The sequence below is a fragment of the Phaethon aethereus genome (genome assembly GCF_964289735.1).
Source record: "Phaethon aethereus genome assembly, chromosome: 4".
Classification (NCBI taxonomy): domain Eukaryota; kingdom Metazoa; phylum Chordata; class Aves; order Phaethontiformes; family Phaethontidae; genus Phaethon; species Phaethon aethereus.
This window is the reverse complement of record NC_138578.1, coordinates 6,790,207-6,810,125: the sequence shown is the minus strand read 5'-3', so window position 1 is coordinate 6,810,125 and position 19,919 is coordinate 6,790,207. Positions and strand designations below refer to the sequence as shown.

General features: G+C 43.3%; 2 protein-coding genes across 2 annotated transcripts; one reads left to right on the top strand and one right to left on the bottom strand.

Moving 5' to 3' along the window:
- Positions 1-231: 231 nt before the first annotated feature.
- On the top strand, positions 232-6,017 carry CCNA2 (cyclin A2; the record flags this gene model as incomplete). Its single annotated transcript, XM_081999192.1, is given in 8 exon segments — positions 232-1,165; positions 1,168-1,464; positions 2,463-2,578; positions 2,911-3,134; positions 3,706-3,910; positions 4,756-4,869; positions 5,382-5,515; positions 5,966-6,017. Coding segments are annotated over 8 exon segments (1,329 nt in total). The 5' UTR covers positions 232-978.
- A 2,580-nt stretch (positions 6,018-8,597) lies between these two features.
- Positions 8,598-15,131, bottom strand: EXOSC9 (exosome component 9; the record flags this gene model as incomplete). Its single annotated transcript, XM_081999049.1, has 12 exons — positions 8,598-9,754; positions 10,294-10,372; positions 10,701-10,891; positions 11,265-11,411; positions 11,610-11,698; positions 12,149-12,281; positions 12,615-12,697; positions 13,165-13,302; positions 13,751-13,853; positions 13,966-14,085; positions 14,796-14,890; positions 15,066-15,131. The coding sequence occupies 12 exons, from the start codon at positions 15,129-15,131 to the stop codon at positions 9,673-9,675; spliced, it is 1,326 nt and encodes a 441-aa protein (XP_081855175.1). The 3' UTR covers positions 8,598-9,672.
- Positions 15,132-19,919: the final 4,788 nt, after the last annotated feature.

The following is a 19,919-nucleotide window of genomic DNA, read 5'->3' as shown; positions in this document are numbered from 1 at the left end:
TACACGATGTTCCTCGTAGCTAAAGAAAACTTAGAATCAGCTGTAAATACCCAACACGCTTTTTGCAAAAGCGTCTTCAGCGCTGTTGAAGAGGACGAGCGCTAGTCTGTTCTCCAGGCCTGAGCATGGATGAGGAAACGTGTCGTCGGAGGCTGAACCAGGTTTAGAAGAAACGTTGCATATTAAGCTACACCTAACTCTGGTATTGGCCGGCCCCTTGCTGCAGTGGGTGTGGGCGCAGAAGGGGGAGCGTGCCCCCAAGTTTTAGACTAAAGGCGGCTACTTTGGAAGCTGGGCATCAGCAAGAGGTGTGCTTGGGGGGCGGGTGGCATTAAACTTCCTCCCTGCACCTCCCGTCTCGGCCTCCTTCATTTCACAGCTCTGCTGTACTTCGCTCCCGCTTTTAATTTGAAATCACAAGAGCTGAGCCAGCTCGTCCATGCAGAGATTTGGTCACAAGTGACGTAAAAAAAAAAAAAAAGAGACACGCGTTTTCCAGCGGAGAAAGCCCCCATCGCTGCTATCGCGATATCGGGCCGTATCGCTCCGCCAGGTTTATAGCTCCGCCAGCCCATATCGCTCCGCCAGGGCCGTTCCGCTCCGGACTCCTGCCGCCCATTCCGTGCGAACATCCCGTCCGCGAGAGGGCCAGGGCCCGCCCTCAGCGGCCTCCCGCCCGCTAGGCTCCACCCCCTCGCTTCAGGTTCCGCCCTGCGCTTCGCCCGCGCACTTTTGGCCCCTGCTGCAACCCGTAGGCCGCGTGATGTGCCGTGACCCCGCGCCTTCTGATTGGCGGATTCAATAGTCGCGGGCTACTTGAACGGCGAGAGCGGCGCCGCGGCGCGAGACTGGGCGGCCGCCGGCACGAGTCGCGCCCATCCCCCGCCCGGCGGCGCCTCCTCTCTTCCCCCCCCCCCGGTCTTCCCCCACACACCGCCGTGTCCGTCCTCCGGCGGCGGCGGCACCGCAGCCGCGACGATGTTGGCGGGCCAGGAGAACCAGGAGAACGTCCCCCCGGGGGGCAAAGCGCCGCCGCCCGCCGCCGCCGGCACCCGCGTGGCGCTGGGGCTGCTGCGGGGCGCTCAGCAGCGGCCCGGGCTCCCGCTGCAGGTGAAGGGGGGGGGCGCCGGGCCCGGGGAGGGGGGGGCGCCATCTTGGGGCCTCGGGAGCTGTCAGCGGCGGCTGTCAGCGGCGGGGCCGGGCTCTCTGGCGGCGCTGACGGGCCGCTCTCTCCACAGGCGGTGCGGAGCGGCGGTGAGGGCCATGGCGCGGCGGCGGGGCGGTCGGTCTGCGGGCAGCAGGCCTTCACCATCCATGTGGACGAGCCGGATGGGGAGCAGCGGCGGCGGGGCGGCCCGGCGACCCAGAAGGAGGAGGTGGTGCTGGGGCTGCATGCGGCTGTGTGCGCTATGGGGGAGCGGCGGCCCTTGGCGCCCCTGGGCAACGCCATGGAGCTGAGCTTCGGTACGTGACACCCCCCGCCCCCCGGGGCTTCGGCAACCGCCCAGTGCCCCTGCCCGGGGTTCAGGAGGGCTCTCGGTGCGCCATCCCGCCGGCTCCCTCGGCGGGGCCTTTCCCCAGGAGGTGAGAAGGGCTGTGCCGAGGTGTTGCCTGGGGAGCGATTTCCAGAGCAAAGCGGAGGAGGACTGTAGGTCCTGAAGCTGTTCAGGGCGTAGATAGGTGTAGTTCACCCCAAAGACACCTTTTCAGTTGCTGAAACCGATTTGGTTTCACTGAGGCTGCTGTTAAGCTACAACAGCTTTTCAATCCACCTGAGCTATCGATTACTTGAGCCTCTACACTTCTATCCCCACTTTTTTAACCTTAACTAAGGGTACCTCACGAGAGAAACCAGATTGCAGACAAGAGCAGCCCCGAAAGCCTCACTCTTTGCTACCGCTGTAGAGTTAGAAAGGGAAACTTTACTCAGGCAGATCCTGAGACTTAACAGACTCTTCTCCCCAGCAATACCCAGTACTGGCACAAGTGTTCTGCACGCTTCCTGGTACATAAGAAATGGGAGCTGTCAGATCCACCTTCTGTAACACGTGTGTCAGTATCTGTGGGCCAGTTTCATCGTGGTCCACTTCCAGAGTCTACAACACGCTCTGTTGCTCCAGCCCTGTTTTAAGCCCCAATAGTTAAGCTTACAGGACTCTATGTAACAAGGTAACACAGGATGCACTGAGTACTACGTAATGACAAGAGAGTTTTCTATCCCTTTATTCTTGGGGGGAGGAAAAGAAAGGGGAACAGGAAGCTTCCCTGTTGCAGTAATGTTATGGCTTCCCTAGAGCCTCCTCAACCCCCTGCCTAGTTGAGTGGCAGTCTGTCCTTTCTGCTTGCCTAGGAGGCACGAGACCCAGCAGTGCTGGAGAGCCCCCATCGACATGCTAGAGAATAGGGAGGCTCTCTGTGGCCTGATCGTGCCCGTTTTAACATAGCTGTTGTCTTCTGCTTAGATTCTCCAAGTATTATGGATATTTCAATAACCTCAGAAGCAGAAGAGAAAAAAACAAGCGTCAATAACGTGCCAGACTACATCGATGATATCCATACATACCTTAGGGAAATGGAGGTGAGCTGCTGTCTCTTTTCTTATTTGCGTGCAGCTTATGGGGCTGAGAAATGCACCTAAACATCAGCTACTACTACAGTGACTAAATTAAAGCTTGCTAGAAAGAGAAAGAAAATGCTGTGAATACAAGACTAGTTTCTTGTGAGAAAGTTGATTGTGCCATGCGCTGAACAGAAGCTGGAAAGCAAGATTACGGAAATATAACTTACTGATCCTAGGCTTACTGTTGTTTACTTCTGATCTGTTTAAACTATGGCAAATGGAGCTTAAACAGTTGTTTCCCTACTGGCATTTAGTCCAAACTCAATTTTATCTGTCATCTAAACCTACAGGTGAAATGCAAGCCAAAAATGGGTTACATGAAGAAGCAACCTGATATCACAAACAACATGCGGGCTATTCTTGTGGATTGGCTGGTGGAAGTTGGAGAAGAATACAAATTACAGAATGAAACCCTGCACTTAGCTGTAAATTACATTGATAGGTTTCTTTCTTCAATGTCTGTTTTGAGAGGAAAACTTCAGCTTGTGGGTACTGCAGCTATGCTTCTTGCATCGTAAGTGAAATTGCTTAATTTTAAAATTCCACTTGCTGGTCTCACACACATGGAAATCTTGTGGCTAACCCATTTCTGTTGGCTATAGCCAGACTGACTCGGGAGGGCTGTACACTAGAAGAAAAATCAGGAGTTATCCACCTAAAAGCTTGGCAGTTTGTATGGAACTCCGCAAGCAAGGTTCTAGGCTATCTTTGTAGAGTGCTCTAATTGTAAGGTTTCATTATTTCTGGCTGCAGCAGCAGAAGGCTTCTAAACAGTATTTGAGGGAATATGTACAAACCATGTGAAAAGAAAGTTTGCTTGCACCAATTAGCGGGTGGTTCTGGAATTTCAGCAACTCTGAGTCCCAAATTACTTAGTGCTAAAGTATCAGGCTATTGTAGCTCTGTAATTTCAAATTCTGCTGATTCAAGAGTTACCAAACCAAGCACAGCAAACTTGTTGAGTAACAGTGCCCAGCTGCTTCACAAGTTAGAATTCAAACTAACATGCTGGCTCTCATTAAATGTTGCTAGCTATTTGGTTTTCTAGTACTTGATTATTTGCTCACAACTATTTCTCCTGGCAGAAAGTTTGAAGAAATCTACCCTCCTGAAGTAGCAGAGTTTGTCTACATCACAGATGACACCTACACCAAGAAGCAGGTCCTAAGGATGGAGCACTTAATTTTGAAGGTTTTGTCCTTTGACTTGGCAGCTCCAACGATCAACCAGTTCCTCACTCAGTATTTCCTACATCAGCAGACAAACGCTAAAGTGGAGAGCCTATCAATGGTAAGCAAGAATTACTAGCTCGGCCCATGTAACTAGAGAGCTCTATTACTATTAATGTGCTTTACAAGCTCTGTTTCCTAGTCCCAATAGAAAAGAAATACCAAAGGATTCTTCAGCCCAGGCTTCCCTGCCTCCTCCTATGTTTAAATGTGTAGTCTCTCTGGGAGAGTTCTGGAGTGTGTATGCAGTACGACACACACTCCTCCAGAAGTGGTGCCACCCCACTGGGCACCAACGCTCCTGCTGCCGCTTAGCCTCTGAGATAATTCATTCCTATTACAGGCTGGCACTTGGCCTGACGCAAGCATGCGTGCTTACTTGGGGCAGGCAGAGATTGATGAACTTTAATTTGGGGTTTGTTTCACTGCTAGAGGTTTCCCGCTTTCTTATCTTAAAACTGCCACACCTACTCACCCACTATGACTAACAAGGAATTTTGTTTTGGTTTTCCCCTCACCAAGCAAATGAGCTCTAAATCCAGAGGCTAATTTTTGAAGTGAAGCACACATAATGTTTCAGCTAAAGGTTATAGTAAAACCTAACCGCATGGCAGGTACCAGAGCTCATAGAGGCCTTTGTCTTGTTCTGCAAAGGTCAAACCCAATGACACTCCTCCCTCTAGATCTTATATACCTCTAAAGATAAACCGTGGTGTTGAAAAAGCATGTGTTGGGAACACTGATAGTGGCTAACATGCTAAAAGAGAAAGTAAGTGGAAACTAGTAAAAGCTGTTCCTCCAACTGATGGCAGGATTGGAAGCTTAAATTAGGATTCTAGTGCAACTGTTAAGTGCTCTTCTACTTCCTTTTGGAATAAGATTCCCTTTCTCTCGTTTCCCTTGCAGTACCTTGGGGAGCTGAGTCTAATTGATGCTGATCCTTACCTGAAATACTTGCCATCAGTTATTGCTGCTGCAGCATTTAATCTAGCAGGCTATACGATCACTGGACAAACTTGGGTATGTAGCACTAAAACTTGAGCCTTCACTCACCTTTATGTGTGTTGAGTGTACTCGGACTCGGTTCTGAATGCTGGGGCCTGGGCTGCGGGAATCGCAGCCCCTCTGCACTCCTAGGCTGTTTGTTAGGGTCTGCTCCCTATGGTATTTGAAAAATGGGGGATGGTCGCACCTTTTCTTGGAAAGAGGAGGCATCTGCTGATGCACTCCGTTCTGGTGATCCTTCTCAAAGCTGTAAGCAGCTTCCTTGTGATAAGGAAGCGGGTGGTGAGAAAGTACAAGGAGTACTTGTTTAGAATATTATAGTTTTCAGGATTACCATAAACCTACATGAACTGCTAAAATCTGAGCAGTGAGCATTGAACTACTTTGTGCTTAAGAAAGCAACACTCTTGTCAACCTAATAGAACAACAGAATTTCAACAGGAAGCTAAAAACTCCACCAGTGGTTGTCAGCGTAAGTGAACAGAGACACTACTCAGATGTTCCTCTTCCTTTCCTCTTTCCCTCAGCCTGAATCCCTGCGCAAAGTAACAGGCTACACCCTTGAAGACATCAAGCCTTGCCTCACGGACCTACACAAGACCTACCTCAAAGCAGCACAGCACACACAACAGTCCATAAGGGAAAAGTACAAGAGTACAAAGTGAGTATCTGTAGAGACATACAGTAAGCCGGTATATTACGCCCAAGTTGTCCTAGCATGTAACTGCTTAACGGGATGGGGGCATGGGATGCATCTCAAGTCTTCGGTCAGACTCAACCGAATCCACCATGTAAGTGAAATGGTGACAAGACTCCCCAGGTTTTTGCACAATGTTTTGTTCAGCAATATTTCGTGTCCACCACCAGGCCTGCTATCACTACCTGAAATGTCAGGTAGAAACTGGAAGAATTTTCTTGACATTCCTACGGTTGGTAGCCAGGAGATGTTACCTCATGCTCCTAAAAATCTGGGTTGGCATGGCAGCTGACAAGGCCCAAAATGTTTCCTGCCTTGTGAGAAATGTGCTTTGCTGCAGTGTGTATGCTAATCTTCACGGTGGAGAGCACTTAAGCAAGATGACATCCTGCATATTTTTTTTCCCCTCTCTAGGTACCATGGAGTATCGCTTATTGACCCACCAGAGACACTAAACTTATTGTAATAATCAAGAGACTGATCTTTTAAAAAGATGTATATTACAAGAAAATGATGTACAGTTTTAAACATGGTTCAAAATTCTAGATGTGATCACTCAGAATATTAATACAGGTTTTGATGAGCTTAATAATGAAGTTAGTTTTATGTGGTTTTAATGTAAATCTTTTGTACATGCAATCTTGTTTACATATTTAGCTGGGGTTTTATGTTCTCTTCAAGCACAGAATTAACCATGGAGACCAAGGGAAGTCCGAGACTGCTTATCTAATTATAGACTAAACATGAGTATTAGCAGTGCATTATTATAGTAGGGATTTTTCTTTCTCCTTCCAAGTAAGAATGACTTGGACTCCACAGCAGTACTTGTAGCATTTTTATACTGTCTAGTTTAAACTGAGACTTAGTATAGATACAAAATGTGGCTTAATGGCTATAATACTGTAAGAAATGATACAGCTATGAGGAGAAGACCTTGCTGGAATTGACTCTTGTGAGGAGGCTCTTTAGGATGCATCAGTTACTTGGAAGCCTCGATTGCTATGTAATGTATTACAAGATCTCTGTCAGCTTAAACGTCAAATGTTCTGCTGCAGGGGCTGCACAGCTTAAACTAGCCAGTACCAGCTTGTAATTCTCTCTTCCAGGATGTAGAAAATGGCTTTGCTATAGGTATTTCCTAGTCAAGGTGTAAAACTGATGCAAATTTAAACCCATAGTGTTCCCACTGATGGGCTGGCTGTCCTAAAAGCCCATCGTCATCTACTAAAAAAATCACAGTTGTCAGCCTGCTTATCTAGTTACCCCTTCAGGGGCGGTGAAGGGATTAAACTGCAGGAGGGTCAGCTACTGCTCTGTGCCCTCAGGAGGAGGGAACATCTTCTGGCATGGATGGGCTATGTGCAGAATGGTATGAATTCTGTACATCCCTCTTGTTTGGAAAGGGTTCCTCTGCGGCATGCAGCAAAAATGTAGACCACCTGGTCTTATTTTTCCTTAGTTCTAGAACTGTTAGATGAGCAAACTAGCACATAATTGGCATTGGATCAAGTGGACGTTTACCTTCAACCTGTGTAAATGGGGAGACACTGCCCTGTACTTACTGTTCTTTGCATGTAAAGCAGTGAGTGCATGGAAATGGATTTAATTAAGCCATTTCTAGGTTGGCTAATAAACAATTTTTATGAGATGCTAGGGGTCTGGCCAATACCTTAAAACCACCGAGGGGCAGTACTATCATCTTAAACTGCCATTCATCTCTAAAGCTTTTTGGCAAGGGCTGCCCTTGAAGTTGATTCAACATTGTCTGGTTATCTGGACCCCTGGCAGGCAGTAGTACAAATTCTTCACAGAAGTTGCACAGCTGTTATGGTATGGGCTATCTAAAATAAATTTTACAAAAATCATCACCCCTTTGTCAAGCTGACAAGCACACATTACAGTGAGACAACTCGCATTTCTTGGCGCGGTAGCTAAGAACTTGCTGTTCTGCCCCCACCCCTGCCCTGCAGTCTGAGCCCTCTGTGAACCAACTCTGTTACAAAACTAATGAGGTCAAGTGGTGGTGACTTATCCAGTCAAGATAAAAGTACGCAGCTGAGGCTGCCTTTTTTGGCCAATCTGAGTTTTTCAGGATGCACTTTGACTTTTATGCATGTTCTAATGTTTAATGAAGAACCATACTTCATTGGTCTACCATGTTCTCCAATAGCCATTATTTAGCTTAATTTCAGTAGGTTACCACGGAAAAGCTAAAACTAGTTGGGGAAAAAACTGCACAGCTTATCATGTCTGGTGCTTAGTATTGGAAATGCTCTAACCTTGCAGGAGAGGGAGTTTTGTATGTACAGGAACATGTTTGCCACAGTTGCGAGATTCGTTTATGACCTTAGAAGGGCAACTCAAAATGCCGATTGGCAGACGAGAGAGCACAGCGTTCTTTGTGAGAAGCTGGGTTCTGCTTTCCCCTTCTTTTTTGTGGCACATGCTGGAAACTTTCCAAGACCACTGAGAAATATGAACATTAGAAGAAGAGTAACTTAAAGGAAGCTTACGAATTCTTTTTCCCAGAAAAAAGCAAGTAGCTCTTCAGTGGTTTATAGTACTAATTTACTGCTTAATGAAATGTCTCCTTGCTGTTTTCAATGGAAGTTGTTGTCACTGTTCCTGTAGCACAGAGAAAAATTCTCCCTTGCTCTTGTGAGCTTTACTTTCAATATAGAGATATGAATTCCTCTACAGCCTAAAAAAAGTGCTTCAGTCATGGGCTGGCATCTCTGCCCAGTACAACTATGTTCCTCCTTCCTCACCGACAGCTCTTGCTGCTGCAGTTAAGTACCATCTTTTTCTGTTGATCTTCTCATTTTCCAAAGTGAATACGGGAGGATTCCAGCTCTTGCTACTAAGCTTTGAAGAAAATATCCCAGGCTGTAGTATATTACTGTTTTGCCCATCCATTTCTGGTCCTTTCAAAATAAAACCTCTAAGGAATGTAGGATATGAAGTGTTATGTGTGGAGAGAGAAATGGCAGTGCAAAGAACACTTTTTTTCCCTGAAGAAGTTCAAGGTCTCATGGTACTGCAGAAGTAAGATGACACTGAATCTTCACTTGTTCTTGTACTCCAGACAGTGACTTTGGGTTGGAAGAACTGGCGCTAAGAAAACACACTGGTTTAGCTCCTGGAGAAATGGGGCTTTCTGTATTTCTGCTTTTCTGAAAGAGCACAACTTGCTTGGCTGGGAGCAGGGTTTTTTTATATTTTTTACATTAAATTCTAAACCTGATTTGGGGAATGTAATAATCTGCAACAGTAACTTCTCTCCTGTTCATATTTCATGAAATACTAAGGTCACATGTAAAATAGTCCTACTTTGCTCTTGTAAATATGTGTGTGTTTCCAATTTGACTTGGTTTTTGAACAAAGCAGCTGGGTCAGGTATTTTGGAAACCTTCTCATCTCTCTGTTTTGCTTGAGCGTAAGTCTTTGAATACAGTTCCACGAAGGACTCCTACCTGTTGCATGTAATATTTAATTAAACTTTTTAAGAAACTCCATTGCTAAATTAGGGGTTGCTTCTCTTTTGCGGAAGTTCTATGCTATTTTGTTAAGTACATGCGTGGGGTTTTTTTTTTTTTTACCACCACAAAGCAGTTTCAGTAAAAGGTAAGAAAGATGTGGAGTGACATGGGCAAGAGGGTCTTAGTCACAACACACAGTTTTCCCCCTGTGAAGGACATTCTAAAGTATGAACCACTTCCAAGGTGTGGCAATAGCTACTTTAGTTAAAAGCAGCTTTTCCTAGCATTAAACTTGAGCCGTAACTCCTTTTACCACCTGAACTCTGACCATACAGAGCTCACGTTGGTAATGGCAGAGGCCGTTTTAAGAAAACTGCGTCTTACCTCTGCAATTGAAGTTGTAGAACTTGAGACAGTTCAAGCTGAACCAGTGAGTTTGCTGCTGAAGCTGGATGCTAACCATGGAATTTCACTTACTTACATGCAAATTTTTTTTATTTAAAGCTGTATACAGTAGTCTTATATACATAAAAGCAGGACCAGATATGGGGTGGGAAGAAAGAAAATTATCTACAAAAATAATTTCAGTAATGATAGACCAAATTATGTATTATACAGCATTGCTGAAGAAGGAATGATGCTTTAATGAGCAGCTCTCTTCTTTTTTCTCCTTTTGTTAAATGCTTTCTTACTTGTACTTTCTTGTTTTGAGTTGGTCTGTGTTCTGTGAGCAAACAACATTTGTATCAAAGAAACATACTGAATAGTTTTATTTACAGGGCAACCATCCACCACACTCAGTGCAAAATCCAAACTTGGGTTCTAGAAAGCGTACTACACACAACGAGGGTTTCCATGGCTAGCCTAGGGATACAGCAATAAGCCTCACTTCTTGGGAGATAAAACTTAAGATTAGCTGTAGTGCAGCATGTAGAATCTCTGCAGCATCTCTACAGAGCAGCTGATTCAAATCCACTTTTGTGTTTTTTCCTTCTTTGGAATGATTAACATTAGTCAAACATCTGTCACCACTTCAGACTGCTGCAGGTCAGCCAGGATGACTGGCCCCCTAGGACAGGAGCAAGCTAGCCTAGATTTAAACTTTCTTGTTCCTGGCTATCTATGTAGCCCCCTTGGTTAATCAAGACCCTTCTTGGCCTTGCCAAAATCCCATGCTTCCTGAAAATACTCCTTACAAATGCCTTTCTCCTGAAAATACTCCTTACAAATGCCTTTCCCCTCCTAATTTCACATGATGGTTACCTCGTTTTCTTTGGTAGTTCCTGTGGTTCCAGAATGACCACTTCTTCCTCTTCACTGTCGGACAGTACAATAGGTTCATCTAAAAAACCGAAACCAACCACAAACTGGTGATCGGTTTTGTACACACAACTTCTGTAACTAATAACCACAGCATTTTTAAAGAAACATTCAGAGTAGCTAGCATTGAATTTGGAGCCCTCCATATACTACAGAAATCAAGTTTTCTTTTGAAGAAAAGGGAAGGGACCAGGTGAAGTGAAAGTAGCAAATGGGTGTTAACTCTTGAGTGGGAAGTGACTACAATGGTTCTCCTTTCTTGCTAGCAAACTCTTTTCACGTCTTAATTCTAGACTGTTAATGATGTGATATAATAAGCATATCTGGTATCAAGATAAATAAATACTTACCCTTCTTAGTTTCCCTCATCGTACTCGAATTCTCAGTTTCCATTTTCTGACATTCAAAAGCAGTAGCCTCACTTTCACCTTCCTCTTCTGCTGCTTCTTCCCTCTCGGATTCTTCAAGGTCTCCCCAGGAGTTCTCTATTCCTTCCCCAATTTGGGCTGTCCCAGGAGTGTGCAATATTGGTTTGGCAAAACTTAAGTAGTTAAGAAAAATCTTGGTGTTTGCTGGTAAACTCTTTGTACCCTGAGAGCAAACCAGTTGTTTTTTAAGCTGCATCTTGTTCTCCCCAGGGGAGAACATGCTTAAAGGGGAATTAGGAGGGAGCGTACTTCCTCTCCAGCTGTAACAATCAGTCCCTTCAGAGCTCAGTTTTACACTCTATGCTAGGAATTAAGTTACCTAAAAGCAGTTAGAACCAAACCCAATAAGATGTTGACATTTCCTCTGAAGGCTATAAAGGCTACCTAAGCTGCGAGGAGTCTTGGATGTGTGTTTAGCTTCTAGTAGTGCTAATGCAGGGGCCGGGAAGCCTGGTTTTCCCCTGAATAATAAAACAGAAAAGATACACCTCGGAAGGAGGGTCAGCTTTAGTGATGATTTCTTCCGCTTGTTCTTCCACGTTGTTAGTATCAACAGCAGCGCTTTCCATTTTGAAGGCAGTGATCTTTTGATTCGGTATAGATTCTGCAAAGCCGAACTTCCCACCTTCTTTCCTAGTCATTCAGTGACAGACACTATTTCAGAATGTTTCACACCTAAAAATGCTTTCTTTTCCAAGTTCAAATATACAAATACCTGCTATTTAAAACAAACGTAAGTGACAACAATTTGCTGTTCAAACTACAGGGTGACATTACTTTCTAGTATGTTTCTTAACAATACCCATTTCCCTTCCTTCCCAAAACACTCACCTAACTTTCTGGTCATTCTCCAAGGCTTTCTGAATTAGTTCTGTTATCTCTGCAACCTTAACAGCTGTTATTTTACTGCATCTCAGCACCTGTTTGTTATACATACAACAGTTTACCATCATGAAAGCAAGATGTTTTTAACTGTAGAACATCGTAGGAGTTGCAAACACTTAAAATAAAACACGGCATCTTAGTATGAGGGACTGGATACACGACGAGTTGATGCGACAGCCTCTGGCTACTCGTGAGAGTGCAGTCTGAATTAATTTACAGACTCCCTCAGCCAAATCACAGGGGGTGGGGTGGGGTGAAGGGAAGATGCGTATCTGATCAAACAATATGCCTTTTCTAAGTCTCTTCTTCAGCATGATAAACAGTACTATGCTCTTCCACCAGGATTAAGAATACATAACCTTTTCCAATTAAATCAGACAGGTAATTGATTTCCTAGCTTCCAAATGTCAAAGATATTTCAACATCAAGATTACAGCACAGTTCATATACGAGAGAGACACACACAGGTCAAGACAAAGGTTTACCTGATCCTTTATTAGCATAATCCCTCCACTGGACTGGATGGTACAAATTTCACGATGTTTATTCATGGCAATTACAAGGACGCCATCCATTACGAGTTCCTCACGTTCACTTGGATCCACCAATAAATAGGTCCTACAACCAAGTTTTTAAATATAAGGCAACAGTACAAGTTTGAGGTGAGTTACTACCCTTAGAACAATTAAAAAAAAGGAACTGGTTTACGTATTAGTAATTTATGGGTATACTCCCTCCTCTGAAAGTTTTTCCTACATCATCTGTGGAAAGCTGCTGGTTAGTTACACTGTGCAGAACACATAAATATCTCCCCATGGCATCTCACTTCATATAAAACATTTTAAGAAATCGGCTTGTCAACATAAATATTTTTAAGGCTCTTCTGTGTTTAAAATCAGTTTTACAGAATTGACAATAAGCTGTTTCTGTTGAAATACTTAAAAATCTTACCCTTGCTGGAAGAAGGCAAAACTGACACAAACAGGCATGTGGTGGATACTCAAGGGGACAGGATCACGTTCCTCAGGGGTGTACTTTGAAAAGAATTGGACCAGAAGACAATTATTTACAAAACACATTTGATTTTAAAATGACGTACTATATAAAGATACTTAAAGAAATAAAAAACAAACGAAAAAAGGCTAACAAATTATTAGTCATCTAAATATTAAAAAAATTCTTTTTACTCTTCTCATGCAATTCTTACTTTTACTACCTACAGAGGCAAATATAGCACATTCATCAGCCTTATGCTTGATGTGGTTGAAATACTGTAAAATACTCATCTTTTACAATTACTATTCCCATAAATTGAGACTGGTAAAATTCTGTATTCAGCAGGCTTCTTTACTAGTCTTTCACGTTTTGAATAGCAATACATCTATCCTAAAACTTAAGTATCTTGGAGTTTATCTGTTCACACATTTAATCCTCCCTTTTAGGCAAAAAGAAACAGCTACCTGCGATGCCACAACAGGTACGACGATCTGCTACAACTTACCACAGTTACTTCCTCTCCTTGCACAGACACATCTGGTCTGCGAAAATGACACAGAGCTACAATCCCTGCGATGCTGGCAGCATCAATAATGTTACCATCATGATTTAACAGGTGGAGGTCCAGACGAATTTGCCAAACCTGTGAAAAAGCATACAAATATGCTTTGGTAATATGTAACATGATTCTATAGAAGTTATAGTTTTCCAAAACAATTTCATATTTTGTACCATAAAAAGAACCAGCATATATTCTTCAGGTCTTTTCTTAAGAAGATGAAAGATCTCGATACATTCCAAGACACTCAGTGCACTAGATTTAAGTCGTGGTTAATCAAGGCAAAACACGTAACATTTATGTACTATTTAAACTTTATTCTGAAAGGAAACATTTGAGCATGCAGGGTGTCTACTTCAGAAAGCCTGTGTAGCCACGTAAGTTAAAAACACCTGTGAAGTCAGATGTGTGGATCCTTACGCTAACCTAAAATCAGAACTTCTAGTTTCCAAAACAAGACAGAGACCACCTTAAAACCAGACTATATGTATCCTTTAGTTTAAAACCTCTTGAAATTAGTAGTTTTTCATACCTTTTCACCAGCAACAACGCAAAGACATTCAGTATCTATACATTTGGAATTTCTTAGGCATCGTTCTATTAGCCTGTTCAGTTTCACCAGTAATTCAGGTTGCCTGTTAAAACAAAATGAACCCAAATTGAATATGATTACGCTATATACTTACATGTATCAAAACAGTGGCTCTTATGCCATCTCTGGTTAGTCTTTTTAGGACAGCTACATACCTGCCAGGCTCAAAACCAGGCGCAGCCATCGGTGAGAGCTCAAGATTAAAGAAAAGTATACCTTCTGTAGGTCGATTTGGCTTGGGGGGAACAAGTTCACATGAGACTTGTGCAAGAACCCTGTAAAGGTAAATAAACCACTAAGTCACAGAATTTAGCAGGAAAAAAACTCCTACCACTAGAAACAAAATACACTTTGAAAAAGCAGGTGTTCAGGCTTTTAGTTCATATTTCTCGCTCCTGACAGTTTCTCATTCCATTCCTGTCATACACATTTAAAGTCTGCTCAACAACTGAGACGCAAATGCAGAAATTAGAACATTCACGTGTCTTTTCAGACTAAAAATAGACTCAAACACATGAAAATCTATAACTAAATGTTTATGTAAGTGTAGATCTTCCATTTTTCCACGTACAAAAAAGAGCCATTTGATTTGTGGAAAGAACACATATTGTAATGTGAGAGCAGTGAATAACGTGAGAGTAGTGAATAAAGGGATGAAAAATTATAACAATTTTTATATATTTTTTAAGTTATTTGTAATATTCAATCAACACGGAAACCACAGCCCTTCCTGCTTCCCAATTCTCCCCTAAGATCCTCTCCTTGAACTGCTACGGCTTTTAGGCTTCAGTCCTTAAAACCTGTTTACTGTGATCTCTGCGGGCTTTCGGACGCCTAACACTCAACGCTACGACTCTGCTTCCCTCCACAGGTTTGGAAACGTAACGCTTTAAAAGGCCTCCCCTCAGGCCGCGCCGCACCGCACGGCCCGCCCGCAGCCCAGAGGCCGCGGCGCCGGCCGAGCCCCCGCTCTCCCCGCATGCACCTGGTCTTCCCCAGCTCCACGATGCAGCAGCCATAGTCAGCGCCAAAGGAGATGCGCACGTTCCGGTAGTCATAGCACTGCCGTCCGTCCAGCCGCTGCGGGCCCAGAGAGAGAGAGAGACACCCCCCCCTCCTCCGGTTAATGCGCCATCCCCGGGCGGGGGGCTCCGGCCTACCGCCGGGTGGCGGCAGGGGAGAGCCGCGCTGCCCCCACACACACGCCGGAGCGGGGAAGGAGATGGGGAACGGGACGGGGAGGCGGGCGCCGCACCTTCCTCTCCTCGATGGCGCGCAGGAGGAAGCGCCGTTCGCAGTTGGAGAGCGGCGTTGCCTTCATGGCGGGCCGCGATGCGCGGCGCGCGCTCAGAACCGACGGCCGCGCGCCGCCTGCACGTCATCAGCGCGCGGCGGCCGCGGGGCGGTGGAGTGCCAGTGCGCAGGCGCCGAGCTCCCGTCGGCCAGCCCCGTCCACAGGCGGCTCCCCTCAGGGCGGGAGGGCCAGGTCGTGAGGCGCGGCTGCCCGCTCGCCAAATGGCGGACGCAGGGGCTTGCCCCACCGCAGGCGCAAGTTAAGCTGCGGCTCCGCTGCTCAGAGCGCGGCCTGGGGTGGCTTTTCGCGCGTCTTCAGACGCCGAAGGGACCAGAGGCTGTGTGGGCTTGTAACAAAAGTGCCGGTTGTCGGAGAAAACATTAAAAAAAACGCGTCTTAGACATTTCGAGTAGTTAACGCTGTTGTAGTGCCCGGTCTGCAAGATGTGCGTGCTCCTGCAGTCCCCAGAAAACAGCCAAGCTGATAGAGCGAGGAAGGCAGTTAGTGCTGTAGACAAAAATGCAACAAAAGCTTCAAATTTGTCAGAGGAACATCCTTTCCTGCTGCTATGAGGTGTTGTCTGTAAGTAAAAACTCAAGGCCTTTACAAATGGCTTTTACGCTTAGTTTGAGTTGAAATGAGAAAATTGTATTACTGTATCTTCCCACTAAGTGTTAAACCTCAGACACTTTTGCTTTTCTCACACAAAATTGTTGAAATATCTCAGTTATACTGTCTTTAAAGCTTCTTAACACACCGAAGTTAACAGTGCAAACTAAAAAGTGAGTCACACTTCAGAAACCTTCAAGTTTGTGTGTGAGGACAAGTGCAGTCTGATTTTTCCATGCCCTTACTATATCATCGGGTAAGGATAAATGGATTTTCTTACATACTCAATATAAAAGAATGTTGATGAAATTACAAAAAGACGCTCTTTCTGTAGGGACAAAAATAAGCAAATAGTTTTCTCAAATGGCACTACATGTGAAGCAACAATAAGGAATGAAATTATGTAAGGCAACTTTTTCTGTAGTCATGAATAGGATAACATTTGGTATAAGGTTTTCTTTCATCGCAGATATGTGGTTGATTGTTTATTTTCCTTGGAGCTTAACTGGAAGGCTTTAGGTAGAAATTCTGCCTGGTTTTGCTTTTTTACTGTTTAAATTTAGTGATAATATTCATTAGTGAAAGCTTGGGGTTAAATTCTGGCTGCTTTGCAATCACTGAGGGAAAAAATGCTTCCACTGGCCAAGTTTGCTCTGTGTTAGTAGCCCCGAGTCCTTCTGTGCTTTGACTGGTGCAGCTTTATACATGAAAAGTAAAGGTTAGATACTAATGACTTGCAATCACTTAAGATTTGGTAAGAAGGAAATTATTTTCTAAGCACTAATTTTAATCATGTTATGTGCAGTTGGGTAAACTGCTAAATAGTGTTTCTAAATCACAGAAAACAAGTATATTTTGAGTTGTTTAATTTATTATTAGCAGGCAGGCATAACCTGTAAAATAAAGCTTGGGAAACACTTGTGGAAATATTTTGGCAAATATGTAACTTGAATAACAAAAAGGGCAGACTTCTGAAAGAAGTGGAATGTAACCATACGCTTTGCCTTTTTAATGTCTAATTTGAACTTTTTGCCCAATATGTTACTGTAAATCCTTTCCTATCACACTGATACATTTTGTTTGTTGTACTGAAGTCTTTTATGTTGCTTTCAGAGAAGCTCACTACAAATTTCAGACAATTCAGCTGCACTGAAGAAGTATTTTGTTTGCATATTCAATTAAAACCAAGCTAAAGCCATAAATTACCACTTTGAGTACTTTTTCTTACATCTTCAGTGTGCTGTCATGTTCTATTTGTCTGTATACTTATTAGCCCATTTTGACCCACCTTGTAAGTCAGAGTACTTGCAGGAAGCAGGATTGTGAAATACTTCCTTTTTTTTTTTTTATAATATAAAAAGAGATCTGAAATCTTTTTACATCTCAATGAACAGAATTTTATTGGTAAACACAGTCCCGCTATGTTGCCTTTTCAGTAGATATTGGGATGGTTAAAGTCTCCCATGAGGAATTTAGGCTATTAGTTCAATGCTGCCAAGTTGTTGTGCTTGATTTAAATGCAGTATCTTGTTCCTCAGAATCTTGAGTCCTGTGTGTATTCCAAGGTACTGATGTTAGTGTTACTTAGTATTAAGTATTTTCTCTGGTATGCACAGCTGAAGTGGCTGAACAGAAATGAACTGGATAATTTCCTTGCTGCTCTTCGTTTCTAAATTCAGATTAAAGGGCCATCTAATAAACCCAAAAAGTCGGTGAGGTTGCATAGGTTTCAGTAGACGCCTGACCTGGCAGGCAGCCAGATTATTGGTGGTGATGATACGCAACATGGAGAGATCCCCATTTGAATTGCAGAATCTTGATTCCATTTGGAAAGCTGACAGTTTGTAAGCTGGAGAAAATGTCTTTGTGGAACATTTCATATGAAAGGTGGTGGGACATAGTGCCTTACTATACTGTTTTATCAGATTACAGTAGGACGTAATGTGCACTGAAAATATTACCGACTTTTTTTGCATTGACAACCCAAACGTTTATTGCATAGCAGGCAAAGACCATACAGGCATGGCAAGGCTAAATTTGCAGCCAGGGAATTCTTTCTCAGAAATTGTATCTTACTTCATTACAGTGCTAGGGACATTGAAACAAGCGCTCCTCTTTGATGAAGTGTCCACCTCTGTTGCAGTAACCTACATTAAATCCAACGTACCTTATTATTTATTTCGACCTTTTCCTCTGATTTTCTTTTTGGGGAAAAAGTACAAGTCACTGGATAAGCAGATAAGCATAATGTTGGCAATCACTATCATGAATAAATTAAAAATTATCTTAAAGGGTGAGTGAGACCATCTACTTTTTTTTAGAAGAAATGAACTCTGAAGATCTGACCTTTGTTTTCACACTTTTGATTCACAAGAATTTCAGGATAGTTTCTTCTTATTTGCATTGGTTTAAAGGAGCGCAGACTCATAGCCTAATTGCTTACTATCAGCTCCATTTGGAATCACTGGTGTTTGTGCTCCAAGTGAGAAAACTGGAACATTAGTGTTTGTATTCGGCTCCATCATAGTGGGCAAGCAATTGAATTTAAGCATTTTTCAGCTTAGCTTGATTCTGATAGCTTCTAAAGAAGAGGTGATGGGGTTGAATTTCACACTTAAATGGGGCATTCTGTACCTGTGTAATATAGCAGTTCAGATACCGATCAGAGAAGGGCTTCCTTGAGTTGCTTAGTTTTCGCTGTATTATTTAGTCAGCAATTTGCTTATCTTGGTAATGATTAATTAATCAACTTTACTTGGTTCTCATTCACTAGCATGGTTTTGTTATGTTTTCATTTGCAGGCTTTGCAAGAGAATGGTAGTACTTAAAATCACTTTTATACTTTTCAAAAAAATGTTTATATTGCCTACCCCTTGAGAAAGAGAATTGAAATCTGGAAAGAAACATATTACTCAACAAGTAATTCACATAGGTTAAAATGTACTAGTCTTGCAAGCTATATAGACAGTGACATTTTTACTGTAAGTGGTTGTTCAGTAGAGCAGTCAAAATGAAAACTAGCTTTGTGAAACATGGCAGTCATTTTCATTTCAAAATGAACGAATTTTTCATGAAACCCTTCAGTTACTATCAATAACCTTGGAGGGGTTTGTATTGTTTGTAGGAACCTTCTAAACTATGTTATTCTCCATCAATTACAAAAATGTCAACTTGGGCATATGCTGACAATTTGTCCTTGGGGCTAGAGTGGGAAAAATTCCTGCCCCGGCTCTCCTGGTGAACCGTTAACGTGCCTCAATCTCTCAGGCTGGTGGCAACGCACTCTTTGGCATCATTCCTTGACAGAAGTGAGCGGCTCAGTGTTTGGGCTGGTGAGGTGTTGCAGTCTTGTTGCTTAGCAAATCACAGCAATAGCTTTTTTTGCAAAAAGTTTTATAAAAGCTTTAAAAAGTATTTTCAAAGGAGTGTCACATTTTTGACAATAAACTAGAACATTCAACAGTGTTGTCAGTCATTTGCATTAGGTTTTCTTGTACTAATATGTGTTCTGTCAGAAACATTTCCAGAAGTGCTAGTTATACCTTTATTGCTGGGGAGGCAGGCATGGTGGATTTTTGCTTCTGATGCTGGAACAGAGAAGTTGATGGTGAACTTCAGGAGGAGCTGGATGTGATTCCAGGGGAATCAAGTCATGTGTGGGGGCTGGAAATCAGCTCTCTCCTTTGATTCATGCCATCTTCTTTGCACAAAGTCTACTTTGCAGATTTTGTGTGTGCACATGTGCTAGGAAGGGTAAAGAATTTCATGCACAAATTAAGGAGGCATAAAATCACAGGACAGGGAATATGAAGCAGGCTACGTGGAAAGTAAGGTCAATGCAACAGGTTAATAGAAGTTGAGCAATTATTACATTTCTGTATGGTGAAAGGCAGAGTTACAACTGTAATCAAGTAATAGAAATACTCTATATGGTGTTTGAAACCAGAAAGAAAAGGAATGAGTGTTTAACACTGCAGAGTGAATAAAAAAGTGAATACATCACAGGCACTTAGGCTAAAGCAGGAATTGTCAGAAAGAAGAGACTGATGATCTATTGTGCCCACATAGAAGCATTTCTTCATTTGAGATGAATGCTCTGTAGGCTGAAATACTTGAATTGGATTATCTTACCGAACTGAGCCATGAGGGAGAATCACATTTGAGGACTGAAGAAAAAAACCAAACTGCATCAGAATCTCAGCATCT